The 23,037-nt window shown below is 42.0% G+C and overlaps 1 protein-coding gene across 1 annotated transcript in view; it reads left to right on the forward strand.

Annotated features, from left to right (window-relative positions):
* Positions 1 to 23,037, forward strand: part of LIPI (lipase I) — a 54,939-nt gene that overhangs the window by 18,621 nt on the left and 13,281 nt on the right. The window contains exons 4-7 of the mRNA XM_060234411.1: positions 1,404 to 1,505; positions 8,468 to 8,557; positions 11,410 to 11,577; positions 19,656 to 19,751. Coding sequence (XP_060090394.1) covers positions 1,404 to 1,505; positions 8,468 to 8,557; positions 11,410 to 11,577; positions 19,656 to 19,751 — 456 coding nt within the window. The remainder of the gene's footprint in view (positions 1 to 1,403; positions 1,506 to 8,467; positions 8,558 to 11,409; positions 11,578 to 19,655; positions 19,752 to 23,037) is intronic.

Below are 23,037 nucleotides of genomic sequence, written 5' to 3' on the forward strand. Positions count from 1 at the left end.
TTAACCGATACAGATTAGTCAAATCCAGCCAGTGAAGTAGTCCAAATTATCCAAGTATTCCAAAATCAAAAGTTTGTAGTTTATAACCCAAAACAAGAATGTCCAATTTGTATATTCCATCAAAAATGTTGTAATCCATTAGCAATAAAAAGTCAAGAACTCAAGTATTTGTAATCCAATAAAAGGATATATAGCCTGTCAGTAATTTTATAATCCACCAGAAGAGAGTAAGATCAAGATATTTAAAAACTTCACAGATATTCTTTCTGTAATCAGCAATATAACTCCCTCTTGTAATCCAATATTTAAACCAAACTCCCCTGTCTATTTAAAATCAGTAAATAGTTCTCAGCTACTAAAAATCTGAATTTCCTTTCAAGCTTCCTTTCAGACTTTAATCCAAACTTTACCTCTGTTCAGATTCACCACCAGACCACTACATCTCAGTCAATTAATTTAACTGGTAATCTCCTTCCAGTATGCCTTATAAATTGGGAGATTTTTCTTTAGCGCTCATTTCAATACACTCCCACTAAAGAATTGTTATTAGAGACTCGTGTGAATCAATCATTTCCGGAATCCAAATTCTTTTAAAGATTAAAAGCCTTTGCCCTCTCACAGTCTGTTTGAAGCCTTGGAGCATAAGGAGGGTTAGGGCACTCCCCCCTTCTTCCCTCGTGAGTTCGCTTCCATCCCAACTTCAAGCTTCCAAACTTTAATCAAAGCAGTCAAAAGAGAAAAAGGAACTTACAATCACTGTGTAAAAAGAAATCTTCCAATCTGCTCAAATCATGCAGAGTTCAGTTAAGAAGTGTAGAAGAAGTGCCGGTGTTCAACCCAAATGCCATTTAAAAATGGCGATCGGGGCAACGGAGCATTGAAGCGGCAGTGGGTCCAGGAACCGGCCGACGCCGATATCCCAAGCTCAGCCGACAAGCCATCTGCCTGCCAGGACTCTTCCTGGATCCTAGACTCAGCCCCCCCCCCAGCAAGAGGAACCCCCTGGTTGCCTGATTAAAGACCGATTGTCAGGAGTGAGCCCGCAGTTGGCCTTAAGAGCGGGTCACCAAAACCGGAAGGCCCCCCCAGGACCTTTTACAAGCCCCAAGTATGTTCATAGTTAAGATTGCAGCCAGTTTATGTGGGACTCAGGATGTTAAGAATACAAACAGGTGATGAAGAATTAAGTTAAATAACTTAATGCATAATCTCACTCTTTAGTTAATATAAGTAATGGCTTAATTTTGTTTTGTTTGTGTTACCCAAGCTTAAATTGTAGGGAAAAAACCCTTTTATGCATACCTGCATATTATGTCATGGGAGGGTCTTTTTCCCACTCACTATATTATAGAAATAAAAAACCCTATTATAATAAAAGTAAATATGTTTATTTTTCATTCCAGGTCTTGACCCAGCGGGGCCATCATTTAGTGGAAAAGAGCCAGCTGAGAGATTGCATCACACTGATGCTCAGTTTGTTGATGTTATTCATACAGATATTGATGGTAACTACACAATTTTGCATTACCAGAATTACTTTATAAAGTAAAAGGCATGCTGAGTTTCTTGCTGATATGTAAACCTAATATGCAACACTAAAAACTGGAGTTTTTAAAAAATAAAATAAATTTTCAAATGATTGATTTCAAAGGAAAATGTTAGAATGTTCTTGGTTTTGACCTGGTTGACATTTGTCTTCGTCCCAGAAAAAGACCATTTCTGGGAAAACATGGCATATCTGGGTCATCCATCCATAATATGTGGCACCATCATTGACCACATAGCCTATTAGTTTAAATTAAATTTTTGGATTTATCATGAAATTGTTTCCAGTTTCTTTGCACAGTTAGTATTTTAGTCCCAATATGACTGAGAATGTGGGGCTTTCAGTTTCAATTAGATAAATTGCCCTTTTCGGTTTATTCCAGTTTCTCCATGAATTAAGATATTGTTGTAAGGGTCCACTGCTTGATGTAATTTCCTTAGTGAATATTAATAATCAGGGCTTTTTTTGAACCAGAACACACCGGAACGGCATTCTGACTGCCTTCCCAAGCATTCCAACTGGCTACCCCAGCGTTCCGGTTGCAGATATTCCCATAGAAAAAGAGTAAAATTCTATATGTTTCTTATTCCCTCCCACTCCTTGTGTTACCTACTCACAGTGTGAACAAGCCCGAGTGTTTTAGGTAGGCGGGGCTTCAGTATGATGTAAATATAGCTCAGGGAAGAGCGGCCGTTGTTGTTTTGGCTGCCTGTGGCCGTGCACATGGTGGGGATAGCTGTGGTTCCTCTCTCAGTAGAATGCGGTGTTTACAGCTTTGAGGCCTCTGACTGGCAGTTGCTACAAAGGTAAGAGTTGCAGAAACTTTTTCTGCTTTGGGGTGGTGCTGAGATTCATACAGGATCAAGGCCCTAGGGGTGGTTATACAGCCAAGCACCTTTTGTGCCGCCCTCCCTCGCCGCTTTCCTTGCTTCCCGGTGGGTTGTTGTGTGTGCGGGGCTCAAATCTATGCAGAATCAACCCCCCTAGGGTGGTTGTGCAGCCAGGTGCCTTTCCTGCCCCACTCTCCCGCCACTTTCCTTGCTTCCCAGTGGGGTGTTGCGGCTGTGGGGCTGGGATCCATGCAGGATCAACGCCCCGGGGTTGGCTGTGCAGCCAGGCACCTTTCCTGCCCCCTTTTCCTTTCCTTGCTTCCAGTGGGTTGTTGTGGCTGCGAGGCTGAGATACATGCAGGATCAAGGCCCCGGGGGGTGGTTGTGGAGCCGGGAGCCTTTCCTTCCCACCTCCCCTGCCGCTTTCCTTGCTTCCACTTGAGTGTTGTGGCTGTGGGGCTGAGATCCATGCAGGATCAAGGCCCTGGGGTGGATGTACAGCCAATCGCCTTTCCTGCCCCCTCCCCCACCATTTTCCTTGCTTCCCAGTGGGCTGTTGTGGCTGCGGGGCTGAGATCTGTGCAGGATCAAGGCCCCGGAGGTGGTTGTGCAGCCGGGCGTGTTTCCTGCACCCCTCCTCCGCCACTTTCCTTGCTTCCATTCGAGTGTTGTGGCTGCAGGGCTGAGATCTGTGCAGGATCAAGCCCCCTGGGGTGATTGTGCAGCTGGGTGCCTTTCCTGCCCCTCTTCCCCGACGCTTTCCTTGCTTCCCAGTGGGGTGTTGCAGCTGTGGGGCTGGGATCCATGCAGGATCAATGCCCCGGGGTTGGTTGTGCAGCCAGGCACCTTTCCTGCCCCCCTTTCCCACCGCTTTCCTTGCTTCCACTTCATTTTTGTGGCTGCAGGGCTGAGATCCTTGCAGAATCAAGGCCTTGGGGGTGGTTGTGCAGCCAGGTGCCTTTCCTGCCCCCCTCCCCTGCCGCTTTCCTTGATTCCGTGGCTGCGGGGCTGGGATCCATGCAGGATCAACGCCACAGGGGTGATTGTGCAGCTGGGTGCCTTTCCTGCCCCCCTCCCCCACCGCTTTCCTTGCTTCTCGGTGGCTGCGGGGCTGACATCCATGCAGGATCAAGGCCCTGGGGGTGATTTGTTATGCAAATTGCCCTAAAATAGGGTTTGGTGGAATTTAGATTGGTGGGCAATCAGCCTTTTAGCGAGATCTAAAAACCTCTTTATACAGAAGGCATCTTCTTTGAGAGTTACCCTCCCAGTAACGAGGCAAGATGGTCTAATAATCAATAGGGTGTTTTATTTAAGGAATAAGGGCATACATACAAGGGTATAAAATCATACAACATACATACAGGCCTAAGAAAACAGATATGAAATTGATAGAGGAGTAACACAAGGGTAAAAAAATAGACAGGGTATACGACCTGATCCTGGTGGCTTAGGGTCCAGTTACAACTTGAAGATATAGACATGCACTACGATATGCCATGCCTGATGCTTCTTACTTAGAGTAGGGAGGGAGGAACAATCTGGTTACATGTTGCTCAGGCAAAGAGGGAGAGCATGCGTTCTCTCTGGTTATATTATTTTGGAAGGGAATAGGTCCTCCCCAAAAAGGGGCTGACTTGTTGGTTGGCAATGATGCTTCTTTTCTGGGTGCCTGATTGGTTGCTTACCTTAAGCCAATGAGTAGAGCTGACTCTGGTCACCTGAATGGATCTCCAGGTAACAATAGATAGTGCTGGCTTAGTAATGTCCTCCCAATAGGTCACAAAAGGCCAGGATATGTGTTAATGGTTTGGGCAGTTCATCAAAGATACCCCTGGGGAGAGGCAAGCATAGAAAACAAAGCGTTTGTCTAGGTATCAGACATTACCATAGCAGTAGACAAAGAGAAACTGAGTTGCAGAAAGAGCCAGGGAGGTGGCTGATTAATCAGCAGCTGAGGATTAGGGCATGAGTGATACCTACCAGCAGTCCCCATTGTTGTTATGCATCCTGTTTGGGCGGAGGTGGAGGAACTACGTGGGGTTGCACTGAGAGGAGGCCTTCAGGTGGTAACCAGAACAAACTCTCTGCTCTATTGCATGAAGTATTTCTTGGCCTGTTTCTGGTCAGACTCCATTTTGTTTCCAGAAATAGGAGCCCCACTCTCTCTAGGTATTTGGGTGCTCCGTATTAACAGGCAGCGCCTCTCAGTTACAGGTTGTGCAGCCGGGCGCCTTTCCTGTCCCCCTCCCCCACCGCTTTCCTTGCTTCCACTTGCGGGTTGTGGCTGCAGGCCTGAGATCCATGCAGGATCAAGGCCCTGGCATGGTTGTGCGGCCAGATGCCTTTCCTTTCCCCCTCCCCCGCTGCTTTCCTTTCTTCCACTTGAATGTTGTAGCTGCGGGGCTGAGATCCGTGCAGGATCAAGGCCCCGGGGGTGGTTGTGCAGCTGGGTGCCTTTCCTGCCCCCCTGCCCCGCCGCTTTCCTTGCTTCCACTTGAGTGTTGTGGCTGCAGGGCTGAGATCCATGCAAGATCAAGCCCCCGGGGCTGGTTGTACAGCCAGGTGCCTTTCCTGTCCCTCTCCCCCACCACTTTCCTTTCTCCCACTTGAATGTTGTGGCTGCGGGGCTGAGTTCCATGCAGGATCAAGGCCCCGGGGGTGGTTGTGCAGCCGGGCACCTTTCCTGCCGCCCTGCCTCGCCGCTTTCCTTGCTTCCACTTGAGTGTTGTGGCTGCAGGGCTGAGATCCATGCAGGATCGAGCTCTTGATGGTGGTTGTGCAACCGAGCGCCTTTCCTGCTCCCCCCCTCCCCGCTTTCCTTGCTTCCTGTTGGGTGTTGTGGCTGAGGGCCTGAGATCTTCTGGACTGAGGAGTACAGTGTGCTTCAGAGCTTCTAACTGGAAGAGGTGATGGTGGTAGGCTGAGTGAAGGTGGTGGATGAAAAGAGACCAGGCGTTGAAGGTGTTACTTGAGTTGCTTTGTTGTTGGCATGCAGGAAGACACCTCCCCCTCCATGGTCACAGAAGCTGACACCCAGAGGATGGGTGGGCAGCTCAGCCCAGGAGGAGGGGGCTGGGGGACAGCAGCAGGATCAAAGGATGCCTCCTTGTAGGTCATCACTGCCAGGCTCTGGCTCCAAGGCTCTGAAGCTCCTGGCTGACATGCATCCTAGGCAGCTATCTCCCTCCTTGCATGCACGTGCTCACTGGCTCAGCTTCTGCTGCTCATTGAGCTTCGTTCACTTCCTAGCTGATTGAAATGACTCGCCCTAAATCAGGCAGGAGGATGAGAGCAGGATGGAACAGGGGTTGTCCCCAAATCTCTCTGTTGCAAGATTGGGCATGCAGGGGGAGTTCAAAGTTCTGGGTTCAGTTTTTGAAATTGTTTTTTGAAGAATCTGTTTTGTTCTCTGGAAGTTCTGGCCGGGGGACAATGCAGCAAAATAAGAGCAGGAGTTGAGTGGGTGGCATAATTTCTGGTAGCCTCTGTTGCTGGGAAGAAAAAAAAGGAGCATCTTAAAGACACACCAGATTTACTCTAGTGTGAATCAGAGCTCACCTCAGATGCATTAAGTGTTCATCTGTTAGATATATTTTTAGTCAAAACTTCAGAGTGGAAAGGGAGAGGGGATGTGGAGTTTATCAAGGATGCCTTCCTCCTTTCCCTTCTCAGGAGAGTTTCATCCTTTTTAAAGTCATGAATCCACTTAAAATTCTTCCTTTTTGGAACATTGTGCTCCCCCCCCTGTAGTAAAAATGAGAGGTTCTGCAGGTTTTCAGACTCCTTCCTAGAAGCCACCTCCTTGTTGATGTGAATGTATGACCTGTACTGACCACTGGGCTGTATATGTGGTTTTTTCACCTAATGCTTGCACTGTTTTTATAGGAGGGTGGACTACTGTAAATCCAAGTTGAATGGCTGATGCCTACTGCTGATGCAGCAGAATAATACTGTACCTTTCAGTGGGGTCAGTTCACACATTTTAGTGTCAACAGCCAGTTCAGATATGTGGTCCAGTGTTTTGATTGTTACAGGCAGTTGTTACTAACTGAGTTAGTGTGTACTAGCTCAGTTTTTTAGCCTCTGGCTCACACATTTTTGTCAGGAAAAATGGCCCCAGAGCAAATTAATTGGTGCAGTAGCTCACAACTTTAATGCCAGTAGCTCACAAAGTAGAATTTTTGCTCAAAAGACTCCACAACTTATAGGAAGTATTGGTTACAAGGGGTGATGAATAGGCTTTGAAATTGTGTTTGTTTGATACTGTCCAAATGGCATTGCAGGAAATGAATGTTTGTGCTTAGAACAGTGTGTGCAAACCAGAAGATGTGTGTTTATTTATATACATTTATACCTCACTTTTCTCCCCAGTGGGGTCTCAAAGTAGCTTACATTTTCCCTTCCCTTTTATCCTCACAACAACCTATCAAGTAGTGTTTGTGATTGTGTCATTCAGCAGGCCTCCATTGGATGTTAAATACTAATCTGACACTCTCAACCTTTCTGTCTAGTTGCCCTATGAGGCAAAGAGAAGAATCTGGTTCTTGGGCGGTCTGTGCCTCCATTGGTATGTGTGAATGGCTGGTTTTTGGTGATGGATGAGCACCTTCCCAAGGTGTAGGGCTAGAGTTTGCCACCATTCATTAGTGCATCTGATTTGCCAGCAATAACACCTGAATATTGAACAAAATGTCAGAATATGTCCAGAGTGCAGAGGAACCAAGAGTTGTAACTGCATGGCAGCAGCCTAGTGAACCTACTGCACATGTGTTCTTTATATGCTTAAAAGCTGGGATTTTTGGTCATGATTTATGCTTGTTATGGGAGAGGGTGTGTGTCCCATAGATGGTTTTTAATGTGCTCTCCCCCTTCCAAGTGGTATAATTAGTATGGAAGCTACAGAATATTGCTTGTCAAAATATTTCACTTTCAAGAAAAAATTCAGGAAATAAAAAAGAGATTGTGCCAGCAGCTCAAGGCTGCTTTTATTCCTGCATGATACACATTCTGAGTATTGTGTAACTTCAAAAAATATTGACCTTTTATAACTGAACTTATTGAGTACAGTGGATTTTGCTTAGAGAATTATGGTTTGAGAGAGTATCATACCATTCCGCTAGTTGGAGCTGGACAAGAACAACTTGTGTCCTGCGATTTTGTGGATACTCTCTCATTTTCAAAATTGCCACAGTCCCACTTTTAAGGAGGTTGATTTCAAATGTGTTCTTTAAATGAGCATCTGTTCCTGTATAGGGACCTCCCAAGCAATACTCCCTCTAAGCTGTGTAGTCCTGTGAGCTAGAATTCAATCTTGTGAGCTGCTGGCACTAAAGTTGTGAGCTACTGCATAAATTAGTGTGCCCTGGGGCCATTTTTCCAAGCTAAGACAAAAGTGTGTGAGCCAGAAGCTAAAAAACTGTGAGCTAGCTCACACTAACTCCTTAGAGGTAGATGTGGCTAGATGACTATACTTCTGATGATGTCAGAGGCATGGCGTAGCATGCAAATGATGGTGATGTCAGAGGTGTGGCCTATTATGCAAATGATGTGGTGTCAGAGGTGTTTCCTATTATGCAAATAATGGTGATGTCAGAGGTGTGGCCTATTATGCAAATGATGTGGTGTCAGAGGTGTGGCCTCATACTAATGAGTTCCTGCTTGGGGGGGGGGTTAAAATAAAAAAGCCCTGTGAATAATCAGTGTTCTCCTTTGGGGGAGAAGGGAAGTGCTTCTAAGTCTCAGCCAACTCATGATGATCCCATAGAGTTTTCAAGATTAGAGATGAACAGAGATGGTTTGCCATTGCCTGCCTCCCTAGACCTCCTTGGTGGTCTCCCATCCAAGCACTAACCAGGGCTGATACTGCTTGGCTTCCTATATTTGATGAGATTTGGCTAGCCTGGGCCACTGAGACCAGGGCTCCTTTTATCTTTACATTCTGTTAAATATGTAAACAAGGAAAGAGAAAAACAAGCCCTTACATTTTGTTAATGTTTAAATTAATATACTTAGTGTTTGCTAAATGTTGATTCATTTGTTTTGAAATCCCTTGCATTTTCTACTCCATTGTGCGCTGAGTTTTTGTTAGCTTTGGGTTACAGGAAGCCTTTGGGAAACATTGACTACTACCCAAATGGGGGAACAGATCAACCAGGATGTCCACAGACAATACTTGGAGGTAAATATGGAGAAATTAATTACAGTTTAAAATAATATCAGGGAAGGCCCTAGCCAGGATTCACAGCTGATAAAATTATCTGATCACTTTGCTCTTGAACAAAAGTGAAAGAAGATGGGGAACCAATGTTTTTATATTTTCAATTATGGAGTAGATAGAAATGCAGTGCAGGAGACAGAGGCTTTACCTGCTCATTTTGAAGTGCTGCTTCTGCTTCAAACAGTGTGATCCTAATCAGAATTACACTTCTCCCCATTGACTTTAAAGGATTTAGAAGAGTGTAACTTGGTTAGGATTACACTGTAACTATGGTTACAATCTAGTTTCATTTTATAAAGGAAATATACAACCAATGGGCAGTGTTTATAAGAAGACTGTATAGTCTTTTATATGCTGTATACTGTAACCTGGTGCCTTCTTTGTAATTGAACAGTGAAAATGTTCAGTAATGTAGAGGAAATAAAAGGTTTCATTTTTGGGATAGCTCACTAAAATATTTCAGTGTCTCATAAGTTTTCTGAATGCTATTGAAGATAAGTTTGCTCTTGGTGCAATGGTCCCAACAAATTCTGTGCTGCATCTGGATAACCGGATGAAGCTGATATAAGGCACACCTAGCCACAGTTGCCACCTGCTTATCCAGTAGAAGGTCTGATCCAAGAGCATTCTCAAATGATGGACCTATTCATTCAAGGGGAGTGCAGTGCTGTGCAGGACGGGTGACACCTGCAGTCCCAGGGCAGACTTTCTGCAATGTACTTCATTTTATTGGGATTACATTTCATGTTATTAGCCTACATCCACTCCAAAATGGCTTCTAGGTGCCAGTTCATAATTTCTACAGCCTCCCTGGAATTGGCTGGAAGTGTGAGGTAGAACTGAGTGTCATCCACATGTTGATGACAGCCCACCCCAAATCTCCAGATGACTTCACCCAAAAGTTTCATGTATGTGTATAAAAGCATAGGGTAGATAGAGCCTTATGGGACCCCAAAGGCCCAGGGGCTCAACAACAATCCTCCAGCACCATGTTATGAAACCTATTCTCCAGGTAGGACCAGAACCACTGCAAAACAGAGCCTCCCAATCCAGAAAGGTGGTCCCATAAGGAAACCATGATAAATGGTATTGAAAGCCACTTAGAAGTCTAGAAGAATCAACAGAGTCACACTCCCTCTGTTTATCCCCCTGTGGAGGTCATCCACTAGGGTGACCAATGCTGTTTCAAATACATAACCAGGCCAGAAACCAAGCTTCAAGCTGGCTTTCCTGACCAGGTATAGTTACAGTGAATCCTTGTTGGCAGTTCTAATTGGATGAACTTACACACTGCAGTTACTTTTGGAATCAGAAATTCTCACCATTAACATGTTCAGGGCTTTAACAAGGCAAGATCACAGGATTTGCAGTCAATGCAGTCTGCATAGCTATCAGCATATAATCATCAGATGTCACTGGGGAAAAGTCCCAGTTTTTCCCAGTAATAGTAGGCTACCTAGATCCAATGAACCATGAATGGAACAAGCTCTGATAATGGATCTCTTCTCCTTGCCTCCCCAAGCTGCTCTTGAAATTCCCCTGAGAGCAGGGTAGGATGTGGCATCAGGGACTATAGCAAGCAGGGCAAGAATATAAAGTCATGCCAGAGGAGAAGGAGTGACTTTTGCCAATTCCCTTCTCCCATGTGCTGCATCTTATTCTGTTTCCAAGGAAATCTGATTCTGAGGAGCAGGTGTTTTTTTTTCTTTCTTCCAAAGTGGGGGTCACAGAAAGAGCCATTCTATGAACTTGTTCTGTTCACAATTCATTAGACCCATCCAATTCACGGTCTATTCTTTTGGAAATGATGTTTGACACCAAATATTGTCTCAAATGAAAGGTGAGAAGAAATGGAAGTGGGGATAAGACTGTCAAGGTTTACTCCCCCCATGGCTGTTCAAGGCAAGACAAAAACAAATTACAAAACCCTCAGACAGAGACTCACTCTAGGCTAAACAGCAGCTGCCACCAGTCTCTTCTTGACTATTCTCAACAGCTTCAGAGTAAAGAGGCAAGCCTCTTCGCCTCTCAGAAATTACTCCAGAAAGTCAGCCCTGCAAGTCTGAGTTTCCAAACCTGCAAGTCTGAGTTTACAAATTAAATTATTACCAGTAGGTGATCAGGTCAAAACTTCTGGATTCAGCTTTTGAGGCTGCATGAGACAAAGAACCACACCAGGTTAAAAATAAAACTGTTTATTTTATAGTGCAAAGGTATTTCTTAAACAAGACTGTGAAGGAGAAAATTAGTAAAAACTGAACATTTCCAGTAAAACTAACACAATAGCAATAGTTACCAGTGTAATTCAAATAGTTGTTAGATTCAGCATCAAAACTCTGTTTCTCAGAGAAAAGTCAGGGCATCAGCCCATATTGGAACAACAATTAAGATGGATTCCTCAAAGCAAGCTAAGCTAGGCTACCAAGTGATGGCTGCCAAGTGATCACCAAGCTAGTAGGAACTATTTTTCTTTACAGAGACTGTATCATCAGGAGGATGTGCAAAATGATTTTGATGTAAGATTTCTGTTCTGTGGTGTAAGGATCCACAGAGAAGTATCTTCTGCCATGGTCTCCAATAGGAGGCTGATAGGGCATTTTGAAAAAATGAACAGGTGCTATACTCATTGCCCCTTCCACTAAATTTCCTAGAGCGCATTCTTGGTCATAAAGCTTGTAACCCCATATTACATTTCTATACCATGAAAACATTTCTATCTTGAAATGTGACTGTTTTCTTGTTTTGTTAATATTACTCTTAGAAAAACTAACACACTATAACATGTTTACTTTTTTTTTCTTTTTTACTTACAGGATCTCAGTATTTCAAATGTGATCATCAGAGATCTGTTTTTTTATTTATATCATCTTTGGAACAGAAGTGTAGCATAACTGCATTTCCTTGTGACTCATACGTGGGTTATAGAAATGGAGAGTGTGCAAGCTGTGAAGTTTTTAAACCCCTTCCATGTCCAGCATTGGGTAAGAATGATGTAATGTCTTTGTACTTTTCATACATTTTTATTGTGTTCCTCCATCATATTCTCACAACAAGGCTGTGAGGTAGATTAGGTTGGGAGGGTGACTGGCCCAAATTTACCCAGTGAGTTTTATGGCAAGTAGGGATTATGAACCCAGATCTCTAGATCCTCATCTAATACTCTGGAAAGAACACAGTATGGATGGTTTCACAGCAGTCAGCCTATAACTCAAATACATTTCAGGTGCCACATAGGTATGCTAGGTTCTAGGTAGGCTGCAGTGCAAACAATCCTGAGCACAGCTACATCCTTCTAAGTGCATTCAAGTCAATTGGTTGAAAGGGGTGTAACTCAGTTTAGGATAGGCCAGATGGTATTATAGCTTCTTGATGATAAAATAACTCATTACTTAAAGTAAGTTTTCAACTCAGCCTCTCCCCTCCTCACTGCAGTCCCCATTCTGCATGTTTTTCATCTGTATGAGCCCCACAGTTCTTGACATAAATTTTTCAGTGACTGGAAATGACTCTTCCTCCTTTCATCAGCAAAAATGCTGGTAGGATCCAAACAATCAAAAGCTCTTCCATGTAGAAAGCAAGAAAAGCAACTCTGTGTAATTATTGTTTATCTTCGAACAATGTTGACTTGGATCCAGTTGTTCCTTCAGGCAAACAGAAAGTACTTTTGCTCACACAGGAGTAGTAATCTGTGCCAGTAGTGAACTGCAGCAGCTGTAGCTTCCACACTGTACACCACTCCACTGAAAGTGGAACCCCTCCCCCATTATTGGGAGCCACTTTTCAGGGCAGCACAATGACTTGCAGTGAGAAGGGTGAGAAAGGAAAGCTTTTGTCCATGAGCACAATTCTGATCATAGGTCTTCAGATTCAGTACCACATCTCATTCTAATCCCAACAGTATTTCTTTTGAGGTCATAGGACAGCAAAACTAATCAAATTATATCTGAGTTTAACAGAACTTATTTTAGTCAGGCAATATGTTTGAGATCACAGAACCACCGTGCTGGCAAAATCTCATGATTACTTCATGTCCTGAGGCTAGTTCTCTATGCATTTAACTGCATCCACACCCTTGCATTAATCTTCCCATAATTCCCACAAACTAGCTGGTTCTAGTGTGGTGCAATCAGTAACTGGGAGTGAGAAGAGTAAACAGCTAACATTGATGCCAGCTTTGAATTGTGAAGTATCAGGTAAGTAATACAATAACTTGATCTCTTGCTGGACTATACCTCTTGCACTAACCTTTTGATAAGTAAAAAATAAAAAAGGTTTCTGTACAATCCTTGTACTACAATAAGTCTAATCCAACCATGAAAAACCTTGTTGTCTGCACATACTGAAACTTCAAGCAGATAGCCCTTAAGCCAATCAATTAAAAAAACGGATTTAGTTTATTAGAATTAATATAAATTGAGCAAGCACTGAATACCCCTATCCTTGACACATGGAGAATGCATTATTAGTTTTTGGTTTTACTGATTACATTGCTTGACTGAAAATATTTTATTAATTAAAAGTAAATGCCACAGGACCAGGAATTTTGACATTAATTCAATTTGAAGAGGTAACCACAGTGTCTTCACTTCGCCCTGTGAAATGCAGGACTGATCAAAACTGACATTAACATATGCAAATTGGTAAAAAAAGTGTTACCTTTTTCTTTGCGGGGGGTGGGGGGGCTGGGTAGGCATAATGAACCATCCGTATTTTGTAGAAGTTCTTTATACATAACTTTGCTGGATAGAATTAAAGGGATTGATTAAATCTCGCCTCCCTGCATGGCCCTAATCCAAAGGTGTTTGTGCATGTGCACATTTTGCTTTTTATGGTTGGATGGCAATCTATGATCTTTATCATGTCAATTATAGATAGCAATAGCATGCTCTATTATAATCTGTGATTGACAAGGACAACCAATAAAAAAATCAGAAAATGTGAAGACAGTTTGTCCTCTTTGGGATTAAAACAAACAAACAGGTAGCTAAAAGAATTAGAATTCTGTAAGGAAAATGTTTTCAAAAAGTAGGCTACTTTAAACAAATTATCATCAAAAGCAGTTCCTCGAGCCTAGGTGAAACATTGCAAATGCTTTAATACTGAAACCTGCAAATTAGCAGTAAAAACTGCAGGGAATGTGCATGTTTGTAATGAAGAAAGATAGCTCAAGAAATGCAAAACTTTTGATGAGGATATTAATGTCCTATGTTACAGTACTTATTTATTTCCTTTATTTATAGTTGACCTTTCTCACTGTGTCTCAAGGCAGATAAAGTAGTGTATATCAGTGCAATCAGTAGGATAGGATATCTGATAAACTATGTAGTAGGATTAGTATTACAGCAATCTGAAACAAACTATAAAGTATTAGACATATATTAGCACAGAAAATGGTGTTATATTAGTAAAGATTAATGCAAGGAAAGCAGGAAAATACATTCTTTTGAGCAGGAACAAAGTTCCGGCTGGCTTGGCGTCAGGGAGTGCAATATGCAAATGAGTTCCTGCTGGGCTTTTTCTACAAAAAAGCCCTGTGTGAAACAATGGTGATGTCAGAGGGTGTGGCCCAATCTGCAAATGAGTTTCTGCTGGGCTTTTTCTACAAAAAAGCCCTGCATACGGCAAACAGGTATTGTATGTTGAACACAGTGGTATGAGTTCAGAGTTCCATTCCCCTTATAAAAACACCATTCAGAACAATTCCATTTTATATCCTAATAGTCAAGTCAGCCAGATCTTTGGATATGTAAATCCAGTGACTGGAGCTCTGAGCAGGCAAGACAGATCTTTCTGCAAACCTGAAAAGGGCCCCAGGTTTGCAGAAAAACGTGAAATCAAAAAAATAAACATAAAATTGGGAGTTTAAAAAATTGCAATATGATAAAAGGGGTGCCTATAGCTTTCAGCAACAGATTCTCCCATTGGCTGTTGCTAGGCAACCATAGTATTCCAGATTGGGGTTTTGTGAATAAAAAGGCAGAGGGAGGAGGTAGGGCCCTTTCCAAGAAAGGAAACCAAAAAGAAGTTCACCTGTGCAGGAATAAGAGAGCAACTCATCAAGATGTAAAATATTTCCTTTGCCCATGGATCTAAAATACACATACAACATGTGACTAAGCAATTGCAAATTAAAGTCTCCTAATTGTTTTTGAAAAAAAGTGTATGTAACCAACTGGGGGGGGGCGAACTAAATAATACAAAATGTACTAATATTTACTATTATTATTAATAATAATATTTACTTATATGTATTTTATACCTGTGAGCTAAATCTGCATGGTCTTTCTCAAGATTCTGTTTCTCAATCTAACATATTAATGGAGTTATTGACTGGCTGACAGTCACTCCTGTGCTATGATGCATTTCCAGAGCTCGGGCATCCTTCATTGATGTATGCACCAGACATCCCATGTTTCCTTATGAAATGCACAAATACCTCCCCCTAAATTCACAGGATCAGTATTATTGTCAGATGGCCATCTAGCCTTTGTTTAAAACCCCCCAAGGAAGGAGAGCCCACCACCTCCCAAGAAAGCCTGTTCCACCGAGGAACCGCTCTAACAGTCATGAAATTCTTCCTAATGTTAAGCCAGAAACTCTTTTGATTTAATTTCAACCCATAGGTTCTGGTCCTACCTTCTGGGGCTACAGAAAACAAGTCTGAACAATCCTCTATATGACAGCATTTCAAGTACTTGAAAATGGTGATCATATCACCTCTCAGCCGCCTCCTCTCCAGGCTAAACATACCTAGTTCCTTCAACCTCTCTCATAGGACTTGGTATCCAGACCCCTCACTATCTTCGTTGTTGTCCTCTGGACCTGTTCCAGATTGTCTATATCCTTCATAAAGAGTGGTGTCCAAAACTGAACACAATACTCCAGGTGAAGTCTTACCAGAGCAGAGTAAAGTGATACCATCACTTCTAGTGAACTGGACACTATACTTCTATTAATACAGCCCAATATTTCATTTACCTTTTTAGCCACAACATCACACTCTTGAATTATGTTCTGCGTATGGTCCAGTAAGACTCCTAGATCCTTTTCGCACATATTACTGCTAAGACAAGTTTCCCCCATCCTATAACTATGCTTTGTATTTTTCCTACCTAAATGCAGAACTTTACATTTATCCCTGTTAAAATTCATTTTATTGGTTTCAGCCCAGTTTTCCAGCCTGTCAAGATCATCCTGTATCCTGTTTCTGTCTTCTACTGTATTTGCAACCCCTCCCAGTTTAGTATCATCTGCAAATTTAATAAGCATTCCCTCTATTACTTCATCCAAATCATTTATAAAGATGTTGAACAAAACAAGCCCCAGGACAGATCCTTGAGGCCCTCCACTTTTCAGTTCTCTCCAAGAGGATGAGGATCCATTCACAAGCATTCTTTGGGTGCCATCTGTCAGCCAGTTACAGATCCCCTGAGCACCAAACCACATTTTCCAACTTGTCAACAACGATAGTATGTGGAACCTTATCAAAAGCCTTACTGAAATCAAGATAAACTATGTCTACAGCATTCCTCTGCTCCAGCAAGGTAGTAATGTTCTTTAAAAAAAAGAGAGAAGGTTAGTTTGACATGATGTGTTCTTGAGAGACCTATTCTGGCTCTTAGTTATCATAGCCGTCTTTTCTAAATGTTCTTGAGAGACATATTCTGGCTCTTAGTTATCATAGCCGCCTTTTCTAAATGTTCCAGGACTGTTTGATGATTTGTTCTAAAACTTTTCCAGGTATACACATCAAGGTGACAGGTCGGTAGTTACCCAGATCCTCCTTTTTTCCCCTTCTTGAAGATGAGGACAACATTTGCCCACTTCCATTCTTCTGGCATCTCACCTGTTCTCCAAGAATTCTCAAAAATAATGGCTAGATGCTTGGAAATTACACCCACAAGTTCTTTTAGTACCTTTGGATGCAGCTCATCTGCCCTGAGAACCTTGTTTCGTTTAAAGAAACTAGGCATTTATGTACTACCCCTATGCTGCTCCTAGGCTGCAGTTCCCTTCCCTCATTATATATTCTGTTTTTGCCATGTTGAACACCATTTCCCTCAGAAGAGAAGATTGAGGAAAAGTAGGAATTGAGCAGTTCTGCCCTGTCTTCATCACCTGTTACAATTTTACTTTCTTATCCCCACAATAGGGCTACCATGTCCTTGCTCTTTTTCTTACTTTGAACATAAGAAAAGAACCCTTTTTTGTTGTTTTTAGCATCTTTTGCTAGCCTAAGCTCATATGGAACTTTAGCTTTCCTAACTCTTTCTCTACAAGCACTGGTTATTTGTTTATATTTATCCTTGGTTATAAGACCCTCCTTTTATTTCCTAAATGAGTCTTTTTTATTTCTCAAGTCCCTAGAGAGCTGTTTATGGAGCCACCTTGGCTTCTTTAGGCTTCACCCATTTTTCCTACTCATAGGAATTGTTTCACTTTAAAGAAACTCCCACCCCTCTTGAACTCCCTTCTTATGAAGTATTCCTGACCATGGTATTTTACCCAGCATAACTCTAAGTTTGTCAGTTTGCTTTTCTGATGTCCAACCTATACGTCTGGCTATGTGCAGCTTTTCCTTCCCCCAAGACTGCAAATTCCAAAATCACATGGTCACTACTGCCCAGGGTGCCCACTATTTTTACCTCATCAATCATAGAATCATAGAGTTGGTAGGGACCTCCAGGGTCATCTAGTCCAACCCCCTGCACAATGCAGGAAACTCACAGATTCTTCCCCCTAAATTCACAGGATCTTCATTGCTGTCAGATGGCCATCTAGCCTCTGTTTAAAAACCTCCAAGGAAAGAGAGCCCACCACATCCTGAGGAAGCCTGTTCTACTGAGGAACCTCTCTAACGGTCAGGAAGTTCTCCCTAATGTTGAGCTGAAAACTCTTTTGACTTAATTTCAACCCATTGGTTCTGGTCCTACCTTCTGGGGCCACAGAAAACAATTCTGCACCACCCTCTATATGACAGCCCTTCAAGTACTTGAAGATGGTGATCATATCACCTCTCAGCCACCTCCTCTCCAGGCTAAACATCCCCAGCTTCTTCAACCTTTCTTCATAGGAATTGGTCTCCAGACCCCTCACCATCTTCATTGCCCTCCTCTGGACCCATTCCAGCTTGTCTATGTCCTTCTTATAATAATAATATTTAATTTAATTAATTCTTAAAATGTGATGTCCCAAACTGAACACAATACTCCAGGTGAGGTCCTACCAGAGCAAAGTGATACCATCACTTCATGTGATTTGGACACTATACTTCTGTTGATACAGCCCAAAATTGCATTTGTCTTCTTCTCTGTTGCTGAGAATCAATTCCAAGATAGCAGATCCCCTTGTTTCCTTCTCCACTTTCAGGAAAATGAAGTTGTCAGTGGGGCAATTCAAGAATTTGTTTGACCTTTTGTTTTTAGCAGAGTTGAACTTCCAGCATGTCATCTCCCATAACACTGCGTCCCTTCTCTTTGAGAACTTTGCAGTCTGTTGTAGGAGTATCTCATCCAAGTCCTCTGCCTTGCTTGGTGGTCTATAGCAGACCCCCACCATAATATCACTACTATTTCTTACTCCTGTTATTTTTATCCAGAGACTCTCAACTGAATTGCCATGCTCAGATTCACATATTTCCTCACAAGTATATATCTTTTTCACATATAATGCTATGGCTATATCCTTCCTTATTTGTCTGTCCCTTTTAAATGTTGTACTCCTCAATCCTAATATTCCAATTGTGAACGTCATCCCACCAAGTTTCAGTAAGGCCTATTATGTCATAGTCTCCTTCTTGTATTAGGACTTCCAGTTCTTCCTGCTTGTTTCCCATACTCTGTGTTTTATACATCCTGAGTGTTTCATTTCCGTATGTACCTGCAAGTTAATGTTACCTAATGTATCTGCCACTCTCTGCAAAGCTTTAGCATTCTTATCTCCAGTTGCTGGCATCATACTAGGCTTTGAATTATTGTCTAGCTCCTCCATACAATTTAGTTCAAAGCCCTTCTTGTTAAGATAGCAAGGTTCTTACCAAACACCCTTTTCCCTACCTTCATAAGCTATAAACCATCTCCTGATAGAAGACCACCATCTTGAAAGTGTGAGCCATGGTCCAGAAATCCAAACCTTTCCTGATTACACCATTGATGTAGCCAGTTATTTATCTGAAATATTCTTCTTTCTTGTCCTAAGCCATGGCCTTTGACAAGAAGAGCTGACAAAAACACAACCTGCACTCCCAGCTCCTTCACCTTCTGACCCAGAGCCACATAGTTTCTTTTAATACGTTTAGGGCTGTGCCAGGCAGTATCATTTGTTCCCACATAGATCAGCAAGAATCAATAATCCATGGGCTTGACGAGTCTTCCTATCCTTTCTGTCACATCCTGGATGCGTGCACTCGGTAGACAGCATACCTCTCAAGACGACAAGTCTGGTCGGCACACTTTGGGCTGTTCCCCTCTGAGCAATGAAACTCCAATTACCAGCACTCTCTTCTTCCTATATTACAGTTCTGTGCCTGTGTTTGAAGTTGAAGAGTGTCAGAACACATCCCAAAGTTTACATTCAGGAATTTATTTCATCTTGTTTAATCAAACTGTGTAAGCTGTTTTTGTACCTTGCAGAGGTTTATGGGACATATTCTAGTGTTCATGCTCAGATAGGAAAATAAACCAATGAAGTATAGCTAGCCAGTTCTCCAAGGGAACCAAGTGCAATTGTTGCTGTTCCCCTACTGTTTTCCCACCAATGCATCTTTTGGACAGGTTTTTGCCTAGGTTTGGAGAATATTATTATGAGTGTAATAAATCAAGTAAAATAAAATGACTAAAGAAAGAAATGTGTAATTTTTTGTTGGAGTGGTGGTGACTGCATGCTGTCATAAATACAATATCTTTATTGGAATTTAGCATGCATAACTTGTCTGGGTTTTTGTAACTGGATGTCAGTTTGATTTTCCTGAAAATTATAAAACAAAAGCCCATTTTTAGGATTTTATCTTTTCTATGTGTGTTAATTTTTTTGTTGAACATATTCCAATTGGAATTTTTAGGCTATTATGCTGATAAATGGAAGAACCATTTAATTGAAAAGAACCCCCCTGTGACAAAAGCTTACTTTGACACTTCAGACAAAAAGCCTTTCTGCAGTAAGTGATTAACCATTCTTTTCACACTTTCTCTGGTTTTCATTGTGTGGTAGCATTATGAATAAAATACTTCCTACTCTTCAGATAACGGCACACTCTTGATTAGACTTGGTTCTTTGTTGCTGTATCATTTATGAAATCTGTTGTGCTCAAAAGATCCATGTGTTAGGGGGAAATACTAAACACAGGAAATTATCTGGGCAACTTGGTAGGAGATGACAAATGAGCTGGATCTAAAAGTGAGAAGGAACTGAATTTGCATTGGATAAGCAAAGATTAATTTCAAAAGGCACAATGCAAGACATGTGACCTAAGCTATATGTCACTATCATTTTGTTTTAGAATGTGTGTGACTTTTGTTTCAAAATTATTTATTTTATTTACTTCATCTATACTTGCTTTTTCTCCCCAATGGATAACCAAAGCTTATACCGTTTGTCTCCTCTATTTTGTCCTCTGTTTTCCTCTTCTGTATTTTACCCTGTGAAGTAGATTCAGCTGAATGTATGTGACTGGCCCAAGGTTACCCAGTGAATGTCCATAGCAGGGTGGAGATCTGAACCCGATTCTGAGAAATCTTAGCATGATACTCTAACCCAGGGGTGTTGAACTCACTGACATAAATGAGACCTTGTTGGGCCGGGCCATGTGTGTGCCTATTTAAGATTAGGTAGCGATTAGCTGCCTATTTAAGATTAGGTAGCGAAGATATAAATTTTTTAAAGAACACAGACAAAAGTTAAAACATTAGCACTCATTGGTATTAAAGATGCTTTCTTTTTATTTCCTGGGCAAAGGAAGCTCTGGCTCTTTCCTTCTTTCCCCAGGGGACTGGGGGGAAGGAGGAGCCTCAGCCAATAGAAGGAAGAGATGTTAAACACAACTGGAACCGGTGTACTCAATGGATAATAAAAGGGAATCACCTGAAACAATGTAACTTTCACAAAACTGTGTACAAATATATTTAGTACAAACTGAACTGAACAAAAAGAACAGAACACTGAGTATACAGTATGAATAATGTCCCCACGAAGTCTTTCCACAGCCTGCAAGTCAGCTTCTTCTTATAGACACAGGGGTGGGCAAAATCCTTTGAACTCAGTGTTCAACTCCATGCCATTTGGAGTTGAACGCTGAGTTCAAAGTATTTTGCCCACCTGTGGAAAGACTTTGCGGGGACATTATTCATACTGTATACTCAATGTTCTGTTCTTTTTGTTCAATTCAGTTTGCACTAAATATATTTGTACACTGTTTTGTGAAGGTTACATTGTTTCTGGTGATTCCCTTTTATTATCCAATAGAAGGAAGAGAGCCTTGGCTCAGTAGCTCTGCAGTGCAATTGAGAGAGCCTGGCAAAGCAAGCTATTCCTCCCCCCTTCCTCCCCAAGGGAGGAGCCCCAGCCAGTGGAGAAAACAGAGGGTTTGCTCTGTAGCTCTTGTGCAATTGAGCAAGCTTTGCAAAGCAAGCTGTTATGCAGAAAGAAGCAAGATATAGGAAGAAGGAAGCAGATGACAGCCAGTTGCTCGGGAGCTGATAGGAGCCCTATGGGGGCCTGATTCGGCCCCTGAACTGCATGTTTGACACCCCTGCTCTAACCACTACACCATATTGGTAAATAACTTCATTCAGTGTGACCAGTTTTTACAAGTTGTGTGTGATCTGTCTGAGCATGGCAGATGGTGATAGCAGCAGGAGTAGTGCTGGCTTTGTTGTCCATATGACCCACAGAGCACTTTATGATTGCTTTTATTTATTATTCAAAGGTATATTCCGCCCTCCCTGCAAGCAGGCTCAGGCGGATCACAACATAAAAATAAACATATAAAATCAATATAAATAGCAATTGACTTAAATAAAACAATATAAATTCCTTTAAAACACAGGATTTCCAGCTGGATTCAATTGGTCTCCAACTGCACAAACTGGGCTACATACAATAATGGATGCTACTTCAGTAGTATCAGCAGTATGGGGGGGGGGGGGTTAAAATCTTCCTGGACACCTGGTTGCCTCAACCAAAGGCAGTTTATTTTAAGATTTATATACCAATACTCCTCCTTAAAGATATTCAGAGTATTTTACGTAGTAAACATATCACAACTTAAGCTTACTGCTATCAGTTACTGTCAAGTATCATGAAATCCTAAAACAAAGAACATCTTAGTATCCACAGGTCAGCATTTTATACAGACTCATTCTCTCTGTCTATGACAGAAACATAGACAGAAAATCACCTTATAGTTATAAGCAGAGAGAAAATTGTCAGTTTGTTTAGGATTACCCCCTTTTTTAATCCTAACCAAACCAACAAAAAGTAGGGAGTAGGACTGACTGTCACCCATTGCTTTGAACTCATTTGCCATTTCTTGGCCAGCAGGATTCTTATTGAACATAATGAAAATAATAATATTAGTGACATTGCACTGGCATTGGAAGGTTAATGGTACTCTGGTAGCTTCTGGAAGTTATTGGCCATCCTGTTTCCATCTGTCTCATGTCCCCACTAATTCCATAATGTTCCCTCCTACATTATCTTAGGAGGGGAAATTATGCTATTGCTGCATCATTATGGGAACCAACATTAAATCACAGTTCTATACAGGGTAGACATTCCATTGCACAACTGGTATGATTATCATGGGCACAAGAAGAGCCCTGCTGGATCAAATTAAAAGTCCATCAAGGTGTTTTCCGTGTGGGCCAAATTTGTATAGTTTCGCCATTGCTGCTGATACAAGTGCAGCAGCAACAGGTCTTCCATGTGGCTGGTTTCTCTGCCCCAGTTCCCTGTCTACTCACCACCAGGGCTTTTCAAGGGTTTTTTTTATATATATTGGCAAGTGAATATCATTTTATCATGTAATAATAATCTGTCAGGCTTCATTTTAAAGTTAGTCACTAGCCCTTGCATTGCAGATATATAAAGGGAAAGGCATATTTTCTCATTTGCTTTTTTTTTTAAACCCTCTTTGTGCCAGGAGAGATTGGCCACCATGAGGACAAGGACAATGGCTGCTATATGGTCAGGATTGGGAAAATCCAAATTTTCCTACTCACATGACAGCCCTCCAGGCTTTGCTGCAACTATTCCCAAAACTTCACAGGTAAACGATTTTGGGAAGATTGGAGAAAAGCCAGAAAAAACACAATGAGAAGCAGAAAAATATCTACTTCCCAACAGCATCAGACCAGGGGCAGATGTATCAGCATCTGTAGTCAGGCATCTGGCTTCCTGCATTGGCCAACCAGATGCCTGGGAAGCCCACAAGCAGGTTGTGAGGA

Source organism: Heteronotia binoei, chromosome 3, assembly GCF_032191835.1.
Source record: "Heteronotia binoei isolate CCM8104 ecotype False Entrance Well chromosome 3, APGP_CSIRO_Hbin_v1, whole genome shotgun sequence".
Taxonomy (NCBI): Eukaryota; Metazoa; Chordata; class Lepidosauria; order Squamata; family Gekkonidae; genus Heteronotia; species Heteronotia binoei.